Source organism: Megalobrama amblycephala, linkage group LG8 (assembly GCF_018812025.1).
Source record: "Megalobrama amblycephala isolate DHTTF-2021 linkage group LG8, ASM1881202v1, whole genome shotgun sequence".
Lineage (NCBI taxonomy): Eukaryota > Metazoa > Chordata > Actinopteri > Cypriniformes > Xenocyprididae > Megalobrama > Megalobrama amblycephala.
The window spans coordinates 32,611,020-32,632,027 of NC_063051.1; the positions used below are offsets into that span (position 1 = coordinate 32,611,020).

The window sequence follows — 21,008 nt, forward strand, 5'->3', positions numbered from 1 at the left end:
TTCACTGTATCATGCAAATAACAGTGTCCTTGTTATTCATAACTTAAAAAAATTATACTTCTGGTGTAATGTAGGGAAAGTATATCTATAAAAGCGTAAATCGAACTTTGGTCAAGCTCTTGCACTTTTTATTAACTTGATTTGTTATTTACACAATAGTAGCTAAGACAATACCTAACAGGACGGAAATAAAGAGCTAAAGTTAGCCATTGCTCAGAGAGGATATTTAATTTACGTCAGGGTGTTGACTTGAAGTTAAGTTATTTTATTTTATTTTTTAGTTTTATCTAACAGGAAGAAATGTTTTTAAGTAAGACAAACGAACTACTTTACAAATACAGTAAGGGAATATTTGGATAAACAAAAACAAACATAAATAAAGAAATCAAAAGATAGAAAAATAAAGTTAAAACCATTAAAATGTTTACAAAAATTAAACGTTTTACAGCTTAGTTTTCAAACTTAATATTGTTTTCATGTATTGTTGAACTTCTGCCTTTAAAATTAAAATTACATTTACATTTATGTATACTAAATTTAGTTATAAGTAGCAAATTGATAATGTGAAAATTATTGCTGTTTTCAGCACCAAACACTTCCTCAAAACTCATCCAAAACTGAACATTCTGTCATTAATTACTCACCCTCATGTCGTTCCACATCCGTAAAACCTTTGTTCATCTTCAGAACACAAATTAAGATATTTTTGATGAAATCCAATGGCTCAGTGAGGCTTGCATTGACAGCAAGATAATTAACACTTTCAATGCCCAGAAAGCTACTAAAGATGTATTTAAAACAGTTCATGTGACTACAGTGGTTCAACCTTAATGTTATGAAGTGATGAGAATACTTTTTGTGTGCCAAAAAACAAAATAATGAGGATGGGTGATTTCAAAACACTGCTTCATGAAGCTTCGAAGCTTTACGAATCTTTTGTTTCGAATCAGTGGAGCGTGAATTAAACTGCCAGTCACGCCCCCCAGTGGTGAACCATTGAAATTTCGTTGTTTTGAAATCGCCCATCACTAGATATTGTTGAAGAAAGTCGTTATTTTTTATTTTTTTTGGCAAACAAAAAGTATTCTCGTCGCTTCATAACATTAAGGTTGAACCACTGTAGTCACATGAACTGTTTTAAATATGTCTTTAGTAGCTTTCTGGGCATTGAAAGTGTTAATTATCTTGCTATCAATGGAGGCCTCACTGAGCCATCGGATTTTATCAAAAATATCTTAATTTGTGTTCTGAAGATGAACGAAGGTCTTGTCGGTGTGGAACAACATGAGGGTGAGTAATTAATGACAGAATTTTCATTTTTGGGTGAACTAACACTTTAATTAAAGGAATTTATTATTAGTACATATTAGGAAATTATAAGTAAAGATTAAATATTTTAAAATATATATATTCGCAAGAAAACATTGTTTTGTTGTCTATAATATTTCTTTGCCAGGTTTTCATAGAAGTTACAACAGCTCCCAGCAAATGGCATAAAAATGTCTCAAACTAAAGTTATTAAAATGTATTAAAATTATTTTATAAAAGTAATATTCAGTCAGTTAAATTAATTACAAATAATTCAATTATTAAAGATAATTATTGTCATCTTATGAAAATGAGTTTGAGATATTTGAAGGGGACATGATTTTGACGTTATAAATACGATTTTATATTTATCTAAAAATACTTGAGAGAAAGTTTTCTCAGGTTTTCCACTCAGAGAGGTGGGAGGCGCGTCACTGTTCTGATTGAGGGAAGCGCGAGAGGGAGGAGTTGATGGGAACGCGCTTCACTCACTTCACTTCACTCACTCACTCCAGTTATGAAGTTATACTGAGAGAAAAACGCGTGTGCAAGGCAGAGTCTGAGCGGTATCTATCTTAAAACAGGTAAGTTTCCTACAAGCTTTAATTCTGAAACCTCTGTACATGAAACAAAGTAATATCTGACAGCATTCGCGAGTTTTGGTCTTGTGAAGTCGCTTCATAGAGGCTCTGGAAAAACACTGCAGCGTTTGTGTTAATTGATGTCAAACATGCGCGTTTGAGATCATGTTATTTATTTCACAGTTGTTTTTATTGGATAGATTAAGTTTACCTTTCCAAACTCAACACTAGTGATTGAGAGGACTGTCATGCTGTGATGTTTCTGTTGTCACGTGCAACACTGCTCATAATTTGTACACTAAATAGTTCAGTAATTAATATTTGTTTGCTGGACTTTATTTTATAAGTCAACCAAACAAGGAACTGTTTTCTGTTTTGCACACTAAGTATGTAACAGCTGCTTTTTGCACACTGAATGGAAAAGAGGTAAGCATCACATGTGGATATTTTGTGTTGCAAATACTCGCCGTCTTGAACTTTGGACCTTTAAATCAACTCTTGAAACGCCACTAAAAATTTCTTTTCCTCTTTAAACATGCTAATTTTGAGAAAGGAAAAAAAAGTGATGTACCTGAGACTTTCAAGCAAGGGTCATCATGAGACAACTGACACTGAACAGGTGTGCACACACACACACACACACACACACACACACACACACACACACACACACACACACATGTTATACTAGATTTGACAAAGTAATGGAATGTGTTTGTTCTTGCATTTGTAAAGGTCAGCTGAACCAAGACTGTGGCCTTTCCTCAGTGCCTGCTTGTCATTAAAACCTTGCATTTCATCTCTCTTTTCCACACTGTACCCTGAAGCCTCTTGATTCAGTTAGTTAATGTTTTCAGTTCAGTAGACATCTGTTATTGCTGCCCTCGGCCAGAAAGTAATCAGATCACTTGCGGTAAGCAGAGTAGGATTTCATTTTTAAAGCTTGCTGCCATTGTCCTGATCACCGAATCTGTTGTTCCACGCTCTATTGAACCCTATCAAATTATATTGAATTTTGGAAAAGCAAGAGTATGGACCACATGCCTTGTGGGTTTTCGTGAAAGAAGATATTGTCCTTATCCCGCAGCTTAATACTTATGGTTCCTTCAGTGTGAGCTTTACTGTGAGCATTCCTAGCACTGTTTCCATAACAGCTTTATGAAGAGGTCAGGATACTCGCAATGATATATGCCATTTTCGTTTAGGATAACTGTTGACTATGAAAGCATTGTTTCACAACAGTCAGGTTCCGTAAGTAAAAACTTTGTTTTCTCCATAGGGATATTGATTTTTAATAATAACAATAAACTTATTGTGAGCTTTGAGACTGATAATTGAAGGTATATGCTTTCATTGAATCCATCTGTTAGCATTATTTCAACTAAGATAATCGTGTTTAACAGTGAAACTACATTACCCATGATTCTGTACAGAAAATTCCAAAATCCGTTGCCTCAAGCAAATCGTGCCAAAGGAACTTGTAGGAACAACGTCAGTCGGTCTTCCTACACTCACAAAATACTCAAATATATGTATGCTTATTTTGCATTTAATTAAAGTTGCTTTTCAATAGATAGAATCAACAACTTTAAAAAGTTTACAATAGTTTAATTTGATTTTTAATTAAATTGTCATTTGCAGTGCTTCATGGGATTGTAGTTCTTTTCCTCACTATCCATTAACAGAGTCTTGTATGTTTGTCTTTCTTATTTTCAAACAAAAGTTTCACCTCAGAGCTGGTTGGCTCGGTTCATTGCTTAAAAAGCCCCTTTCACACAGAGATTCCAAAAAATACACAGATATCATTTGATTTTGGTTCATTCACACTGCCATTGATTTTCTGGATCTGTGCAGTGTGCATGCGTTCACACACATCCCGTAAAGACACATGATATCAGGATGTGATGTGTAATGTCCCCATAGCGTCTTAAGTTTGCTTATGATCTCTCAAGAAACCATGCTTGTGCATTTTTTTCTGATTCGATCATAATGTAGCACTTCGCTTACTGTTCCACTTAGCTGGTGAACGATCTCAGCTTCAGCGTCATCACTACGACACTCTTCATGGCACACAGGGCATGTTCCGGGACTGATCCCGGCAATGTTACTAGGTCCCCATCCCGGGATCGTTCCCGGGATGTGTTTGCGTACACACAGAAGGCACTCTGGCAATTTTCTGGGATCAATGCGCTGTGTGAAAGGGGCACATTATGACACTTTAACAAAGTTGTGTCTGTGAAGTTTCAGCTCAAAATACCCCACAGATCATTTATTATAGCTTGTCAAATTGGCCTCATTTGGGTGTGAGCAAACGTTGTTTTTGTGTGTGTCCCTTTAAATGTAAATAAGCTGCTGCTCCCGGCCCCCTTTCCAGAAGAGGGCGGAGTTTTAACAGCTTGCGCTTCGGTTGCTCAACAACAACAAAGCTGGAGAATCTCACGCAGCCAAAATGAGGATTGTCAGTAACGGTGTTCAGCCTTACATTGTTCAAACCGGAGTCGACACTGATGGAGAGACTCAGGAAGAAGTTACAACTTTTAGAATGAAACTGGTTGTTTCTGAATGGTTAGTGGATAAATTTATGTAGTTTATACACCAGCGAATTCTTTAAAAGAAAATCTCTCCGTTTGCATTGAACTTTGAGTGTCGTAACTTTGCAGATGTTGTTTATGCTCAAACAGCAACATTACACACTAACTAAAGTTAAAAAAGTGAAATCATAATCAAGGACCCCTTTAAATCCCTATGGGATAAATAAATGGAAAACATACATTGAAAAAGTGGGTGGGTACTATTATGCTGAAAGATACTTAAAAATATTGCAATCAAAAATAGCTTGATTTGCTCATTATGTACTTTGTGATTCTTGTTATGGTAAAATTGTGCTATTTTTAATAAGAACTTAAGATCATTGCTTAACTGTGTTGGACATGCATTACTTGATGTCTTCTAAGAGTTGCACGACTACTGATTTCTCCTAGTCTGAAAATAATACTTGAGTACTTGTGGTTTGTCACTGTTTAAAAAACAAAACAAAAAATAATAGTCAACTAGTGTTTATTAATCGTCAGCCCAGTGCTTGCAACAATTACATCTCTTGTAGGCCTGTTGTAAAAAATAATTAAAATAATGGGTTTCTTTTGGTATATAACATGTAAATTGACAAGCAACATTATAACCTTAATTATAATAACCATCAGCGTCTTTGACGTCAAACAAAAATATATTATAATACAATTCATTTTAACCATTAGCCTAGAGGTATCAATGAAAATTAGCCTCCTCATAACATTTCACAGGTCTTTAACCATAAAAACAATAACAGATCTGTATCCGCATCACTTAGATCTTCACTCAACTGATTCAAAGTAGTTTATAATAGAATAAGACAAAATTTTATTCAATGTCATCATCCTCATATTCTCTTTGGTTGCAGTCATGGCTCGCGTTGTATGGTCATTGCACGCTCGAGTACTCATACCCGACTAGTCCGTGCAGCCCTAATGTCTTCTATAGTTCCTCAGAAGCTGTAATAAAATGAAAAGTGATGGTTGTTTTCGTACGGAAAATTCTGGCAGCTGAAGAGAGAGTGTCACCGATATAGTTCTGACTGGAAAAATCATAAAATCCTAAGAACTGCTAATTTAATCAGCAATTCCCTCTCTGAGTTCCAGAAGCGATCCAGTGAGTGATACACACTCTCCGTTTTAGTACTTGTTTGGACGTTGTGAACACTAGCTTTCCATCTCCCTGTCAACACCTTTAGAGCATTTCCCATGTTTACTCATTAATGGAAGTACAGGCTTGCACAGTCCTGCTGTTCTTTAAGTCGCTCTAGTGTTTTTATGGAAGACTAATGGTTTAATTGACTGTGTTTAACTCAGCGGGAGAGAATGAGCTAATGTTTGACCTGAAAAGAGCTGGCGTGAAAGGGTAGGCTGGTTAATGTCCACAGGGTGTCTATAGGTTAGTGAAATGAAGTGTGGATTGTTACACTGCCATCCAAACAGATTCAACTAGACACTTTTGAACATCCGTCTCTTTTTCATAAACACAACACACATGTTGATGGCAGGATTTCGCTTTGGTTAGTGGCTGTATTGAAGTGGGATCTGAAATAGGAACATTTTGCCTTGCAATGTTTAATCTACTTCAGATGTCTAAAGTACTAGCAAATCAGTTAAGTCATCAGATCTACAGTATAAGTTTAGGTTAGTTATTGCATGTCATCATGGTGACATCATGTTCTCGCACCATGATGTCATTTTACAGTAAATAAAAACCCATTGGAAGAGTGGAGAAAACAGATGTCATGGTGGTTCTGGGGACAGATTGCCTCTCGTCCTTACAATCACATGGGCCATACAATCACTCCTTGTACGGTTTCAGGTTCCAGGTCAATCTCGGGAAATCTGAAATCTGTATTTTACCCCAAAACTAAAAGAAATATAATAATTGTAAATTGATAATATTTCACAAAAAAAAAAAAAAAAAAATATTAGGACCCTTTGATTTTTTTTTTTTTTTTTTTTTTTTTTCAGGACAGTTAGGCATTTATTACCTAGCAATTCTCTACAGTATTGCCTCCAGTAATGTCTTTGAAATTACTTTTTAATAAAAGAAATTGATAAATAATTAATTTCCCATTAAACATATTTAAAACAGGTTTGAGGCAGTACAACAAATGCTGCCGTATAGAGAGAGATTTTATATTGATTGCTCAAGCCGATTATAGATCCATTATACTAGGTTAAAAAAGAAAATTAAACATGCACTTTTAAAGGAAAAGCATTCTTGAAGAGATATGGGTCTTTAAGAGTTTAATATTATCTCTTTAAATTGATGCTATGATATGATTTAGGGTGTTTTCACACCTGCAGATCATTAACTTTGTTACAACGTTGCGATTTCTTCTCGGTTTGCTTCGCGTTTACAAGGCAACATTTCTAAATGGACCAAAATTACTTAATATGAGTCAAGTGTGAGTAAACTCTCCTCTCATTGGTCAAAGTGCACCTGTTTATGTTCCAGGATTCGGCTCATCCGTTGGCTGATTGTGGCTTTCTTTGTAGCTGTCATTATTTTATCATTTTTAGCAAGAATCGAGACTTCATCTGTATTTTTATGTGTTCTGGACAGTTGTTCTTAAATAAGAAGGTCCGACCAAATTTCAATAAGGCATTTCACTTGGTTTTTGCTCTAGGTTAACTCATGATTCACTTTAAGAGTCATTATCAAAACAAACCCTGCTGCTTTTCATGCAACGTACATAATTACCCATAATATATTGTGAAACAGCCTGGTTCGTTAGTCCGATGGGTCGGATTGCTCTCTCACCACAAGTGAACCGCTCCAGAGTTCATTTGCAATCGGGCCAAGACCACCTCGTTCAAGAAATCTCAGACTGATTATTTTAGTGCGATTCCCGTGTTCACATATGCCTAAATGAACCGAACTAAGGGAGAAAATGCACCAGCTTCCAAAAAGCAGACGCTCCAAACGAGCTAGGTGTGAAAACGCCCTTTGATTTTATTTTCTTAATGCAAAATATTTTTTCTTGTTTTTACATTTGATATTTTTTGGGCCTGGAGACCACTTTGTGAGATCCAGCCTTTTAAGGAATCTAAAAAGCGTATGCTAACACTGATCTGCTGGAGGATCACGGAAACTAGTTCTTGCATAATTGGTCACAAAACCAGTAACCTTCTGTATGAAAATGTGCTCTTGTTAGTCCTGAAAAGCTTGACGGCTTTTGATGTGAGGGCCGCACATTTGTATAAGACCCCCATGTGTCATATGTCTTATTCAAATGGTAAAGTGGGGAGGAGATATAGGCCAGATTGTCCATAAAAGGAAACAAGGCCATTTTCCCTTAGGTTTCAGCCATAAAAACCCATTTAGAAAAAGCTGTCCTCATTTCCCACTCAGTGAACGAGCACCGCCAATTCTGAAACGCGTAAGACGAGTCGTTCACTACGAATGTATTTCTGAATGTGTCATTTGAATGAAAAGTTCCCATTCAGCTGTTTTATATTGTCATATGCTGTAGCTCTACAGCTTTGTGACTAAATGTGTTTCTGTGTTTTCTAAATGCATGGTTTTCTATGCTTGTTTTAGCCATGTTTTGCCTTCATCCCTCAGTATCCACCCAAGTTGCCACCTTATTTCTTGTCATCCTCTATTTTCCCTCCAGCCTTTGATATATCTCAGCTTTCATCCAATTAAACTCACATTTATGCTGCAGTCATGGCCCACAGAAACCTGCTATTACTAGAAAGTACAACTTAAAACGTTATTCACGGTGGAGGGCCAGCGGTGGTCAAACCAGAGCTTTCCAGTTGCTTGGTTCCAAGTCTGTTGAAGCTCTAATGCACTTTTCTGGAGTCTGTAATTTGATTTTCAGTCACGCGCAGGGATGATTTGGTCGGGTCTTTTTTAGCTTCTAGAAATCAATGACTTTAAAAGAAGAACGACCATTATATGGTACACAGTTAGCCAATATTTTTGATCTATTGAGGTTTTTGTAATAAGCCTTTCAGTAGTGAAAAATCTCATACTTGCATTGAAAGAAGATCTGTACATTTCACTCTTATTTTACAGAGTTCTGCCAGTGCTTTGTCTTAGTAAGGCACAAGGCCTGTTTTCCTTGTATCCAGCACTATCCAGATGAAGTTAGTTATGTGACATCATCTCTGTGACATCAGTGTATCTGCAAATCTGTACAGTATGTGGCCCGACAAGCCAGGCGTTGTGTGACCCTGCTTCATGTTCCTGGGGTGCACATGTGCCTATGTATAGGAGGAGAGGAAATGATGGCTGATGAGAAAATGAGATAGTCTTTGGATGGGCACAATGTCTGCGATGTGTTTTTCATGATGTCATTTAGGCTTGTGTTTCAAAACCCACGTCTCTGAACGACAGGATGTGGCTCCTTTTAAATCCAGGCAATTGGTATTGAATCCACTGAACCAGTTTTGTGCTGCTTTTTAGGCTTGGTGACAGTTAATTTTAACATTTAACCGAACACAATCAAATTCCAGAGTTTGTCTCCAAAACAAAAACACATTGTAGAACTATAAGTGCACAACTGTGATACATTACATTATTTATTAGACATAATTAGCTGCTTTCATAATTTCATGATTTTCCCTTATATTGCATTGTTTCATTTCCACTCATTTGTTCTTTTCTATTTGATTGCTTCTGGTTGGTTGTGGCCAGCAGTCCTGCGGCTGAGGGAAAGAATCAGCAAAATTGGTTGCTGATGGTGACAGTTTTTAAGCCCAAACCAACAGTCAGAACCATTTCTTAATACCCCCAAGTCATTTCCCCACAAAAAAATATATTGCACACTGCTACTCTATTTTCTTTCTTTTTTTCTTTCCTGATTTTCTGCATAAACAAATCCTTTTTCTTTTTTTCCTTTTTTTTTGGAACATCACAGAAAACTAAGTAATAGTCAGTCCATCACTCATTTGGGTTTTTCATATTTGAACCAGGGTCGTTTTTAAATGTTTGAACCATGTTTTTCCATGTGTCTTTCTGTTCAGACTTTACCCAGGGTTATTATTTAAAGGATTAGTTCATTTTAAAATGAAAATTACCCCAAGATTTAATCACCCTCAAGCCATCCTAGGTGTATATGACTTTCATCTTTCTGATGAACACAATCTCCTGATGCATCCAAGCTTTATAATGACAATGAGTTTGAAGTTCAAAACTGTGCATCCGTCCATCATAAATGTACTCCACATGGCTCCGGAGGGTTAATAAAGGCCTTCTTTAAAATGAATACGGAAGTGTTTTGAACTGCGAGAGGCCTTACATTTTACAAGTTGAATATGGAAGGTGGTCGATTAATCAGAAACAATTAATTCATGTAGGTTTCTTTTCTTTTTACTTTTTTAATTATTTGTTTGACGTCATAATTTTTAATCCAAATGACAGACTCTCTGGTGATGCATGCACATCTTTTCCACTCATTTAGTGTAGTTAAACCCCACCCCTGCAATCTCAAAATACAATCCAATCAACATTTTTTTTTTTTTTTTTTGATGATCAGATATACATCACAATATGGAAGGAAATGATCTGTCGCCATTTCTGTTTCATTGTGACTTTAATCCAGGGTATAAAGTTTGCCGTAACCTGGTGTTTAAAAAGATATTAAAGTTGCAGTAGGTGATCTGGGAAATGCTAACATGAAAATATTAGCATTGAAAGCCTATGATCCCGTCTAAATCGCCGTCTAAAGCCACGCCTCCTCCAAAACGCATGAACGCGCGCACACACACTCAGCTGCTCTTGGCGAGGCGGTGCTAAATTACCTCATGTCTCAAAGCACATAACATTGCAATAGAGTGCCTCAGGGATGACGCATTTTTGTAGGCAAAACCCGGAAGCGAGTTAGCATTTTAGGACTTCTGGTTCCAACGCCGTAAAGTCTATGGGTTTTTTGAATGGGTTTTTGCTAAATCGCCTGAAATAAGGTCTGTGGTTAACAAAGCCTCTAAATACTTTCACGTATTGATCTATGACATAAAACACACCAGTTATAACCCACTTGTGATTTTTTTTTTTATTTTTTTTTTTTTTTTTTTTTTTTACTTTTACTGTGTCTTAACATCGGCGGTTGCTAACAAATTGCTAAAAGGGACTACTTCCTTTGGCGGGGACTTTAGACGTCATCATTAAAAACGGGACATTTGGACAGCATTTCTCATGAAAAAGTGGATAAGTATTCATACACAGCACAGATCATAATCAGCTAGCATGTTTTTAAATAACATTGTTTTCTAAATAAAGTTTGAGGAAGCTTGGTGGTGACGACGTTGATCCGCGACCATGGTGTGCTGTAGTCCGTTTATAGCCTACTGTTAGCTTTTTATATCTGACCACTTTATTTAGGCTTCAAAATGTATAAATGTTGTGTTAACTTGTAAAGATTATCTTGATAGACAAAACGTGTAAGTGTCATAACCCTTTGTTAAACACAGAGCTTATTTTCAGCGATTTTTCCAAAAGTCTATGGGAAAAATGCATAGGCTTTCAATCGAGGGAACCCGTGCGCCGCTAACTTCCGGGTTGGCCTACAAAAACACGTCATCCCTGGGGTACTCTATAATAATGAACGTAAACAGCTTGTACCTGACTGCTGCAGATTAATTTTGGTGTTGATGCATTGATACACATAATTCTGAGTCTAACCGAAGAGCTCCGGTTAGAACATCACGGGTTGCCGTCTCTTAATTTCGTTAGTTATGGCGTGAACGCAGCAAAGCTCGTTGTTTTGATTCGGTAGAAACTGTAAAAGGTGTCTGCTGTCTGTTTGCGGTGCTCTGTGTCTGACGTCTGTCTGTATAAACTCTGCATAGCATGAAACGTATGATTTCTGCACGAACAGGGTGCGTGAGGGTATGTAAAATCATACATTGACAGGCAGGTAGGACATTGTATTATTTAATTTGGACCAAATGTAATAATCAGATGAACACTTTATGGTCCTACTCCTTCCACAGATAGTATATTTATAAAAATACGTTTAGACTGTTTAACATAGTGATTGCTATCAGGATATGAGGAGACTTTCAACCAGTATAACAAAAAATGTTTCTGTAGAGAATCACCTATTGCACCTTTTAATTAGCAATAAATCCACCTCTGACCTGAGAGACCAGCCTGCAGGCCTGGATACTCAGATAAGCTGACACATCCATTCTGCTATTTTAGAATCAAGTGGAGGTTTGGTAGACAGGCTGGTATTTCCTTCCATTGTCTGAGAGACGTGTCAGTGTGGACAGCTGCCGTGTGGACACATGGAATGGACTCATGAAGGACAGTGGCACACTAGTTTCCCTCTTATTTTGAGTGGTTTATAGCAACTGTTCTTTCCTTGCCTACTAAGATCTTTCAGCTTTTCTTCAGTTTGTGCTGTTAAATGTATTTTTATTTCATTTAATGGATTGTGTGAGTGGCGTGCAACACTTTACAGTGTGTGGGTACTGCTGGCACTCACTGTTTCTTTATTTATTTGTTTATATGCCTAAGACCAGGCAGCAGAGCGTTAATTAGATGTGGAATGTGGGAATTTCATCAACCAATTCCTCCCGTCACGAGGTGGCAACACACACATACATGAAATGAATGGGGAGATTTGTTTTCCATTGTGTTGTCAAGTTGTTGGTGACTCGTTTAAATTACTCTTCCAAAGCATTGTGTTATTGAACTGATCTTCTTCTTTTAACAATTGCTGTATGTTACTATACATTGCGTGTCTAAATGTGCTCTTCTTTGATATAACTTTGTTTCTGTAGGAACAAAAGACAGCAGTAAAGGTGGGAATTGTACCATGTTTAAGGCAGTGCTGAAGAAAGGTCGAGAGGGAGGAGGAAGAGCTGGAAAAAGAGATGCAGGTATGCTTCTTTATGGCCAGAAGGAATGAAAATATTAATAAACTGTTGCTGACACCTATTGAACTGTTGGCTATTGTATGTACGCTTAATTTAATTGCATAATTGGCTTATGGCCTCCAAAGAGATTTACGGAGAGGTCGCCTGGATTGGCTAAATGAGATTTTAGGTTTTTTTTCTTATTCCAGCTCAGGATGTGTCATTGCTTTCTACTCAAGTGAAAATGATCTTGACCGATAATTCCAGATCAAAATGCAATCATAATCACTAATGTTAGAATCTCACAGTTTGAATAATAGTCACCCGAAAATAAAAATTCCAAATTTTTGTCATTCCAAACCCATATAGCTTTTTCTCTATGGAACTCAGAAGGAGGAATTTTGAATAATGAATGTTGATTAGAGCTTTCAAAAATCATGCAAAAGCATGATAAAAATATCATACACATAGTCCATATGACCAGTTCGCTATATTACATGTTTTCAAAAGCCATATGATACCTGTGTGAATGTTTAAAGGTACGCTATGTAACTTTTGGCCCTCTAGCAGTTAAAAAAACAAAACTGCATGCATTTTGTGGAAGAATATTATTTTGGATGTGCTTCGGCTTTGCGTGACTGTGTGGATGAATATCCTACTGCTCATAAAACTCACTACTAGGCTTAAGAGATAGAACCAGTTTAGATGGAAAGGATCTCAAGCTGACTAGCTGAAAATGTTACTGTAGCTTTACTCATTAATAGGAATGGTACTTCCTTGAAAATAAATTCCAGCAGAGCGCTACAACAACCACAATGAAATGACCCTTCACAATAGATAATGCTTTACATTGAACTCTGTCTGTTAGAGAGCTACATATGGCAATTTATCTGTTCAATAAAATACCTTTCTCACTTATGTAGTAATAAAAACTCCATCTCCGTGTTGCTTTTTCAACATTTCAAATGTCTGAAAAGGCAAGCCAATGTTGATTCTTGTTTTATTACGAGCTCTGTTGTGTATTTTTTTTTTTGCCAGGAAAAAGACTCTCCTCTGTTTGCTGTTTTTTCCAAACTGGTGATTTCCCCAGGGTTTTGAGATTTCAACCTTTCTCGCTCATTGTAACAACTAACTAATGCCACTCCCACACCAGACATGTGTCAATGTAGCCAGAGCAACTTTTCTTTATTTACGGATATGACGAGACATGCACAGGCGAGTGAAGTATGTATGCAGTTACCCCCGAAAACCATCCCGACAGGTCTAAAATATAAACACTTATAATTAGGGATGGGTATCGTTAAGGTTTTAACGGTATTACTACTCTTACCGATACTGCTTATCGATCCGGTACTTTAACGGTATTCTTATCGGTACTTTTTGTTATATATATATATATATATATATATATATATATATATAAAGAGCTGAATTAACTTTGCTTTATATTATATAGTGTCTGGCATTTTTGGTGTTTTATATAAGATACAGTAAGAACATGAACAAAGAGACAAACTGACAAATACAATAAAACAAAGACACAAATGAAATAAAGTACTTTCATTTGTTCTTGTGTTCATGTAAGTAATAGGCCTAGCCTATAAAAGAAATCCAAGTAAAGTAACCAAATGTAAAATAACACTGAATGGTTTTCACAGTATAAATTAATATATTAAATCTTATTAAAGCTAACTATATTCAGAAGAAGTGCTGTGAGTGGTTTTCTCTTTGCATTTTGTTGTTTGATTAACACTGATGGCACAATCGTCATGACTGCTGTCACTTTAAGAAAATAGATCTATTAACACACATCAGATTTTCTCCCAGCTGTTCATGTACACTTACGATATAAACGGCATTTAAGTAGCTAAACACGCTCCAATCCGGTCATTTTAACACATTTTTGTGAGTATTTGATCGTTTGGACGTGCACCTGAAGCTCAACGTGTAATTTGTTTGTCTATTTGCGATCCGTTTTGAAGTGCGCGCCGCAATTCAGCCTGAGGAACAGCGTCTCTTGCGCGGATTATTGTTCTTCGACGTTTTAAACGTTGATAATAATGATCAAACCTTTACTGCAGTTTAGCAACAGTAAAGACTGCATTTTACAACAAGCACCGATTGTGCCGATTCTGATGTTAAGTTTGAGTTTAGGGAGGAACGAACGCGCGCAGCTGTGAATAGAATAAAGGGGTGGTAGACGAAACGCGGCTAGTTTTTAATAGTTTTACCTCTGATATGTTCTTTATGATCCTTAGAAGCCAAAATCGAAATCAAAAATAAAACTAGCTTAATATCAAAGCACAGGCCTAAAGTGTAAGCAGACGTTTAGTTGTTTAGTTCTCTCCTCCATCGTCACCATTAAACAGGCTTTCATGTGAGCGGCTGCGCGCGCTGTAGCTCCTCTGCGTGAGCGCGATCTCTCGTCTTGCGAAAGCAAAAATGCATCATAGACAAATGTCCTAATATTATTGCATATAGAAACAGCTGGCGACTCTGGATAGATTGAATCTGCAAGATAATGTCTATATAGCAATAATAAATGCACGTGTATTTTCTTCATAATTTATCCAGTACCGATAGCAGAACCGTTAACGTCAGAGCTTATCGATACACCGGTCTTTCAAAATTTAGCCCCGGGGTCAATTTAATACCGGGTTTCGGTACCCATCCCTACTTATAATAGGCCTTCATGAATTGGACATTGGTAATCAAAAATCAACTTTTCTCATTAATGCATCCAGGAGAGCTAAGGATATAACTCCATTTTCAGTGAATAATGACTTGAATCAAATAAAATGATCACATAACTTCAGAAGAGTTGAAATATAGGGCCCTATTTTAATAATCTAAGTGCATGGTCTAAAGTGCATTGTGCAAGTGCGCTTAGGGCTAGTTTAACAGCGGGAAAAATGGTTAGCAGCCCAGGCGCATGGTCCAAAAGGGTTGTCCCTATTCTCTTAATGAGTAATGGGTGTGTTTACGTAACGTGCAATAAACCATCTCATCTCCCATTCCCTTTAAAAGCCAGTTGCGCTCGTGCCAAGGCGGGTTCGCTATTTACATGGCAGAATTTGCAAGCAGAAAAACTGAATGCTAGCGAGGATCTGGAGCTGCTCATATGCGAGGTTAAAGCGGCAAACAGACCATCTACAGGACAAGCCAGATTCCACCAAAGCATTTTTATCTTTATGCACACAATAATAATCTTTTACATTGTAATCCTTTTATTTTTAATATTTGGCATGTTTGTGTGCTGCTGCATGTCCCTGTGAGTGTGACAAGCAGAGTGTACACGCATTGTGTACCCGCCTATGGTTGCATATTACTAACACGCTTTTTAAATGACAAAAAAAAAAATACTGCGCTATTGACTTTAGAGCAGGTTTCAGTTGGTCAATGGCGCAGTCTATTTCAGTTGCCTTAAAATAGCAACACGCTAACAATGCACCTGAACACACCTCGTTTTCAGACCAGCACGCCCATGGGCGTACAGATGGGAGCAAATGCATTTGCTATTTAAACAACGTGGTACAGGAAGTGAAAATGATAACTGCGTCAGGCTGAAACTAGCAAAAAGTGCCAGTGCCCCTATGACAACAAGCTTGGACCCCCTTGTGGCCCCCCCAAATGTGGAGTGTCAAATAATTTTTACAAAGCTGGTTTTTTTTGCGATCATTGTTTTTTACATCCGTTATTAGACAGTGGCAACGCGGAACAGAAATGTAACTAGGGATGGGTACCGAAACCCGGTATTAAATTGGCCCCGGGGCTAAATTATGAAAGACCGGTGTATCGATAAGCTCTGATGCTAACGGTTCTGCTATCGGTACTGGAGAAATTGTGAAGAAAATACACGTACATTTATTGTTGCTATATAGACATTATCTTGCAAATTCTATCTCGCCAGAGTCGCCAGCTGAGTCTGTATGCAATAATATTAGGACATTTGTCTATGATGCATTTTTGCTTTCGCAATCCAGAAGAGAGATCGCGCTCACGCAGAGGAGCTACAGTGCGCGCAGACGCTCACAACATGAAAGCCTGTTTAATTATGACGATGGAGGAGAGAACTAAACAACTAAACATCTGCTTACACTTTAGGCCTGTGATATTAAGCTAATTTTATTTTTTATTTCGATTTTGGCTTCCAAGGATCAGACAGAAGATATCTGAGGTAAAACTATTAAAAACTAGTTTCGTCTAGCACACCTTCATTCTCTTCACAGCTGTGCGCGCTCTTTCCTCCTTAAACCCAAACTTAACATCAGAATCAGCACAATCGGAGATTGTTGTAAAATACAATCTTTACTGTTGCCAAATTGCAGAAAGTATTTGATAATTATCAACGGTTTAAAATGTTGAAAGCACAATAATCCGCGCAAGAGACAGGCTGAATTGTGTGTGCGCTCCAAAACGGATCGCAAATCGACAAACAAATTACACGTTGGGCTTCAGGGGCACGTCCAAGTGATCAAATGCACACAAAAATGTGTTAAAATGACCGGATTGGAGCGTGGAACTACTTAAAAGCAGTTTATATTGTAAGTGTACATGAACAGCTGGGAGAAAATCTGATGTGTGTTAATATCTATTGTCTTAAAGGTGCCATCGAACATTTTTTTACAAGATGTAATAGAAGTCTAAGGTGTCCCCTGAATGTGTCTGTGAAGTTTCAGCTCAAAATACCCCATACATTTTTTTTTATTCATTTTTTTAACTGCCTATTTTGGGGCATAATTAGAAATGCGCCGATTCATGCTGCGGCCCCTTTAAATGCTCACGTTCCCCGCCCACGGAGCTCGCGCTTGCCTTAAACAGTGCATAAACAAAGTTTACACAGCTAATATAACCCTCAAAATGGATCTTTACAAAGTGTTCGTCATGCATACTGCATGCATGCGTCGGATCATGCGAGTATAGTATTTATTTGGATGGTTACATTTGATTCTGAATGAATTTGAGGCTGTGCTCCGTGGCTAACGGCTAATGCTACACTGTTGGAGAGATTTATAAAGAATGAAGTTGTTTATTCATTATACAGACTGCAAGTGTTTAAAAATGAAAATAGCGACAGCTCTCTTGTCTCCATGAGTACAGTAAGAAACGATGGTAACTTTAACCACATTTAACAGTACATTAGCAACATGCTAACGAAACATTTAGAAAGACAATTTACAAATATCACTAAAAATATCATGTTATCATGGATCATGTCAGTTATTATTGCTCCATTTGCCATTTTTCGCTATTGTTCTTGCTTTCTTACCTAGTCTGATGATTCATCTCTGCACATCCAGACGTCCTGCCCTTGTGTAATGCCTCGATCATGGGCTGGCATATGCAAATATTGGGGCGTACATATTAATTATCCCGACTGTTGCGTAACAGTCGGTGTTATGTTGAGATTCGCCTGTTCTTCAGAGGTCTTTTAAACAAATGAGATTTATATAAGAAGGAGGAAACAATGGAGTTTGAGACTCACTGTATGTCATTTCCATGTACTGAACTCTTATTATTTAACTATGCCAATATAAATTCAATTTTTAATTCTAGGGCACCTTTAAAGTGACAGCAGTCACCTTCTGACGATTGTGCCATCAATGTTAGTCAAACAACAAAATGCAAAGAGAAAATCACTTACAGCTCTTCATCTGAATATAGTTGGCTTTAATAGGCATTAATCTATTAATTTATACTGTGAAAACCATGCAGTGTTATTTTACATTTGGTTACTTTACTTAGATTTCTTATATAGGCTAAGCCTATATTACTTACCTGAACACATGAACAAATGAAAGCACTTTATTTCATTTGTATCTTTGTTTTATTATATTTGTCAGTTTGTTTTACTTTGTTTCTTTGTTCATGTTCTTACTGTATTTTAAATAAAAGACCAAAAATGCCGGACACTATATAATATAAAGCAAAGTTAATTCAGCTATTATTTTTTATTATATTATATTATATTATATTATATTATATTATATTATATTATATTATATTATATTATATTATATTATATTATATTATATTATATTATATTATATTATATTATATTAATTATATTATATTATATTATATTATATTATATTATATAAACAAAAAGTCGGTAAGAGTGGTAATACCGTTAATCTTAACGATACCCAGTGCAGAAAATGATATGACAACAATAAGGTCTAAATGTAACTGGCCCCTCTAACAGTACAACTGGCCCCAGCTTGGCCCCCCCAGTTGAAATGGTCTAGAACCGCCACTGCTGGCTCCGCATTGTGCCAGGTGTATGATAGGGCCCATAGTGTAAAAGTCATATGAACTACTTTTACGGTAGTTTATTTTAAAAAAATTTTTTTTTTTTTTTTTGTAATTTCATAGCTTTCCTGACCCAATTCCCCATTCACTTTCATTATATTAAAATGATTAGGCAGGATGTTGACAAAAATGACATTGTCTTACACGAAAGCTATATGGATTTTAAATGAGATGAGCGGGAGTAAATAACTGAATGTTTAATTTTGGGTGGATATTCATTTCAGAGTCTTTCACTCTTATGCCACTCTCTTGGAAACGTCAACCACTGCGACAAATATAAGTCATTACTTCATTGATGTCATCATGTTACCATGATACCCATTTCCACAAGATCGCACTGGTTTCCGCTTGGGCTTCTTGCTGAATTCAGCACCATCGCTGGCCCGATACCTCTCTCCCAACGGAGCCTCTCAATGGAGCCGTGTTCCAATTAACCTCATTCATCTCTGCTTCACTCACTCACTTAAGTATGTCAAGATAAGTTTGAGAGCTGCCAAACAAACACTACCTGACCCACATACAGAAACTTTTCATCTGCTAATCTAACTCAAAGTCTTGTTTCTAAGGAAGAAGACTGCAAATAAATTATTTCCCTTGTATATCCTCCTCTCTTGAATGTAGTTGATTGTCACTTTGTTCATTCTCTGATGTGCAAATCTGCTCTACTAATATCGGTGAACTCCCTCTGGTTTTCATACTGACAGCCAATGAAGTCTCTGTCGGTTAGAGACAACACTTGTGTGTCCTCTGAAGAGGCATATTGCTCATGAAGTATTCACAACACCTTATGTTAGCTGCAGGGGGATGGAGAGAGTTATCCAGCACACATGACAGATCAGACGCCACTAATACACTCCGCAGTGCCACTTTTTGAGGCGGATCATCTGCCTGTGAGCTCTGTTCTCAGTCACAATAGTCATAAAAAGCACCAAATACACAATTAGTGAGGTCATGAGCCTTTCTGATGTCAAATATGACCATTTTTATTCAGTAAAATTGGATTTCAGAAAGCCGCATACACGTGATTATTTTTTTCTCAATTTCTAAGGCACAAACAGTATAACACATTTTTCAAAACTATAGAAAACGCAATTGTACAAACTATCACACTATTTGAAAAGGTTATCTTTAATCTAATTAACTTTGCCTTCGAATGACTCGCTTGAAAGTGCAGATAAAAAAAACTCATTGCATATTGTGAGATGTACAGTATTATACGTTGTACTTTTTAACTTTACATTGCAACACACTACTATGATTGACACTACCGTTCAAAAGTTTAGGGTACTTGTTTGTTTTTGAAAGAAAGTCTCTTATGCTGTATAAGGCTGCATTTTATGTAATCAAAAATACAATAATATTGTGAAATATTGTTAGCTGTTTTGTATTTTAAAATGTAATTTATTCCAGTGACGTCAAAGCTGAACTTTCAGCAGCCCTTATTACAGTCTTCAGTGTCACATGATCCTTCAGAAATCATTATAGTATGGCCCTGTTTACACTTGGTATTAAAGGGTTAGTTCAACTAAAAATGAGTAAATCCCATGATTTACTCACCCTCAAGCCATCCTAGGTATATATGACTATACTGTATATCTTTTTTCAGACGAAAACAATCTGAGTTATATTATAAAATATCCTGGCTCTTCCAAGCTTTATAATGGTAGTGAATGAATGGATTTTGATTTTCCTGATTTTGAAGTTCAAAAAAGTGCATCCATTAATAAAGGCCTTCTGAAGCAAAGTGATGGTTTTTTTTGTAAGAAAAAATCCATATTTAAATCTTTATAAACTAAAATAACTAGTTTCCGACAGACGGCCTACACAAGTCGGTTTCTGACCCGACGCATGACGTATTGACAAACGCGGAAGCTCAGAGGATGGAGCAAATCAGAACACCGGTCATGAAGTCTAAAACAATATTTTTTTAAAGATAAATATTGGAGGATTTTGATATAAGAGAAGAGCAGCTTGAGTTTGTTTGAAGAAGTGTCTAAGCTTATGATACTCCTACATCCTACGTCATACATCATGTCAGAAGTTACTCTTTTGGCCCAAGTCGACTTGTGTGGCCGTCTGCCTGAAGCTAGTTATTTTAGTTTATAAAGTTTTAAATATGGATATTTTTCTTACAAAAACCCATCGCTTTTCTTTAGAAGGCCTTTATTAAAGGTTCCATCGAATTGAAAATTGAATTTACCTCGGCATAGTTGAATAACAAGAGTTCAGTACATGGAAATGACATACAGTGAGTCTCAAACACCGTTGTTTCCTCCTCCTTATGTAAATCTCATTTGTTTAAAAGACCTCCGAAGAACAGGTGAATCTCAACATAACACCAACTGTTACATAACAGTCGGGATCATTAATATGCACGCCCCCAATATTTGCATATGCCAGCTCATGTTCCAGGCATTAG

The 21,008-nt window shown here is 36.8% G+C and overlaps 1 protein-coding gene across 5 annotated transcripts in view; it reads left to right on the plus strand.

The window, feature by feature from the left end:
- Nucleotides 1-1,753: 1,753 nt before the first annotated feature.
- The window catches only part of tanc1a (tetratricopeptide repeat, ankyrin repeat and coiled-coil containing 1a), a 98,718-nt gene continuing 79,463 nt past the window's right edge, over nucleotides 1,754-21,008 (plus strand). For all 5 annotated transcript variants that reach the window (XM_048200643.1, XM_048200645.1, XM_048200644.1 and 2 more), the window contains exons 1-2: nucleotides 1,754-1,892; nucleotides 12,203-12,301. In XM_048200643.1, the coding sequence (XP_048056600.1) occupies nucleotides 12,238-12,301 (64 nt within the window). In that variant the 5' untranslated portion in view covers nucleotides 1,754-1,892; nucleotides 12,203-12,237. The remainder of the gene's footprint in view (nucleotides 1,893-12,202; nucleotides 12,302-21,008) is intronic.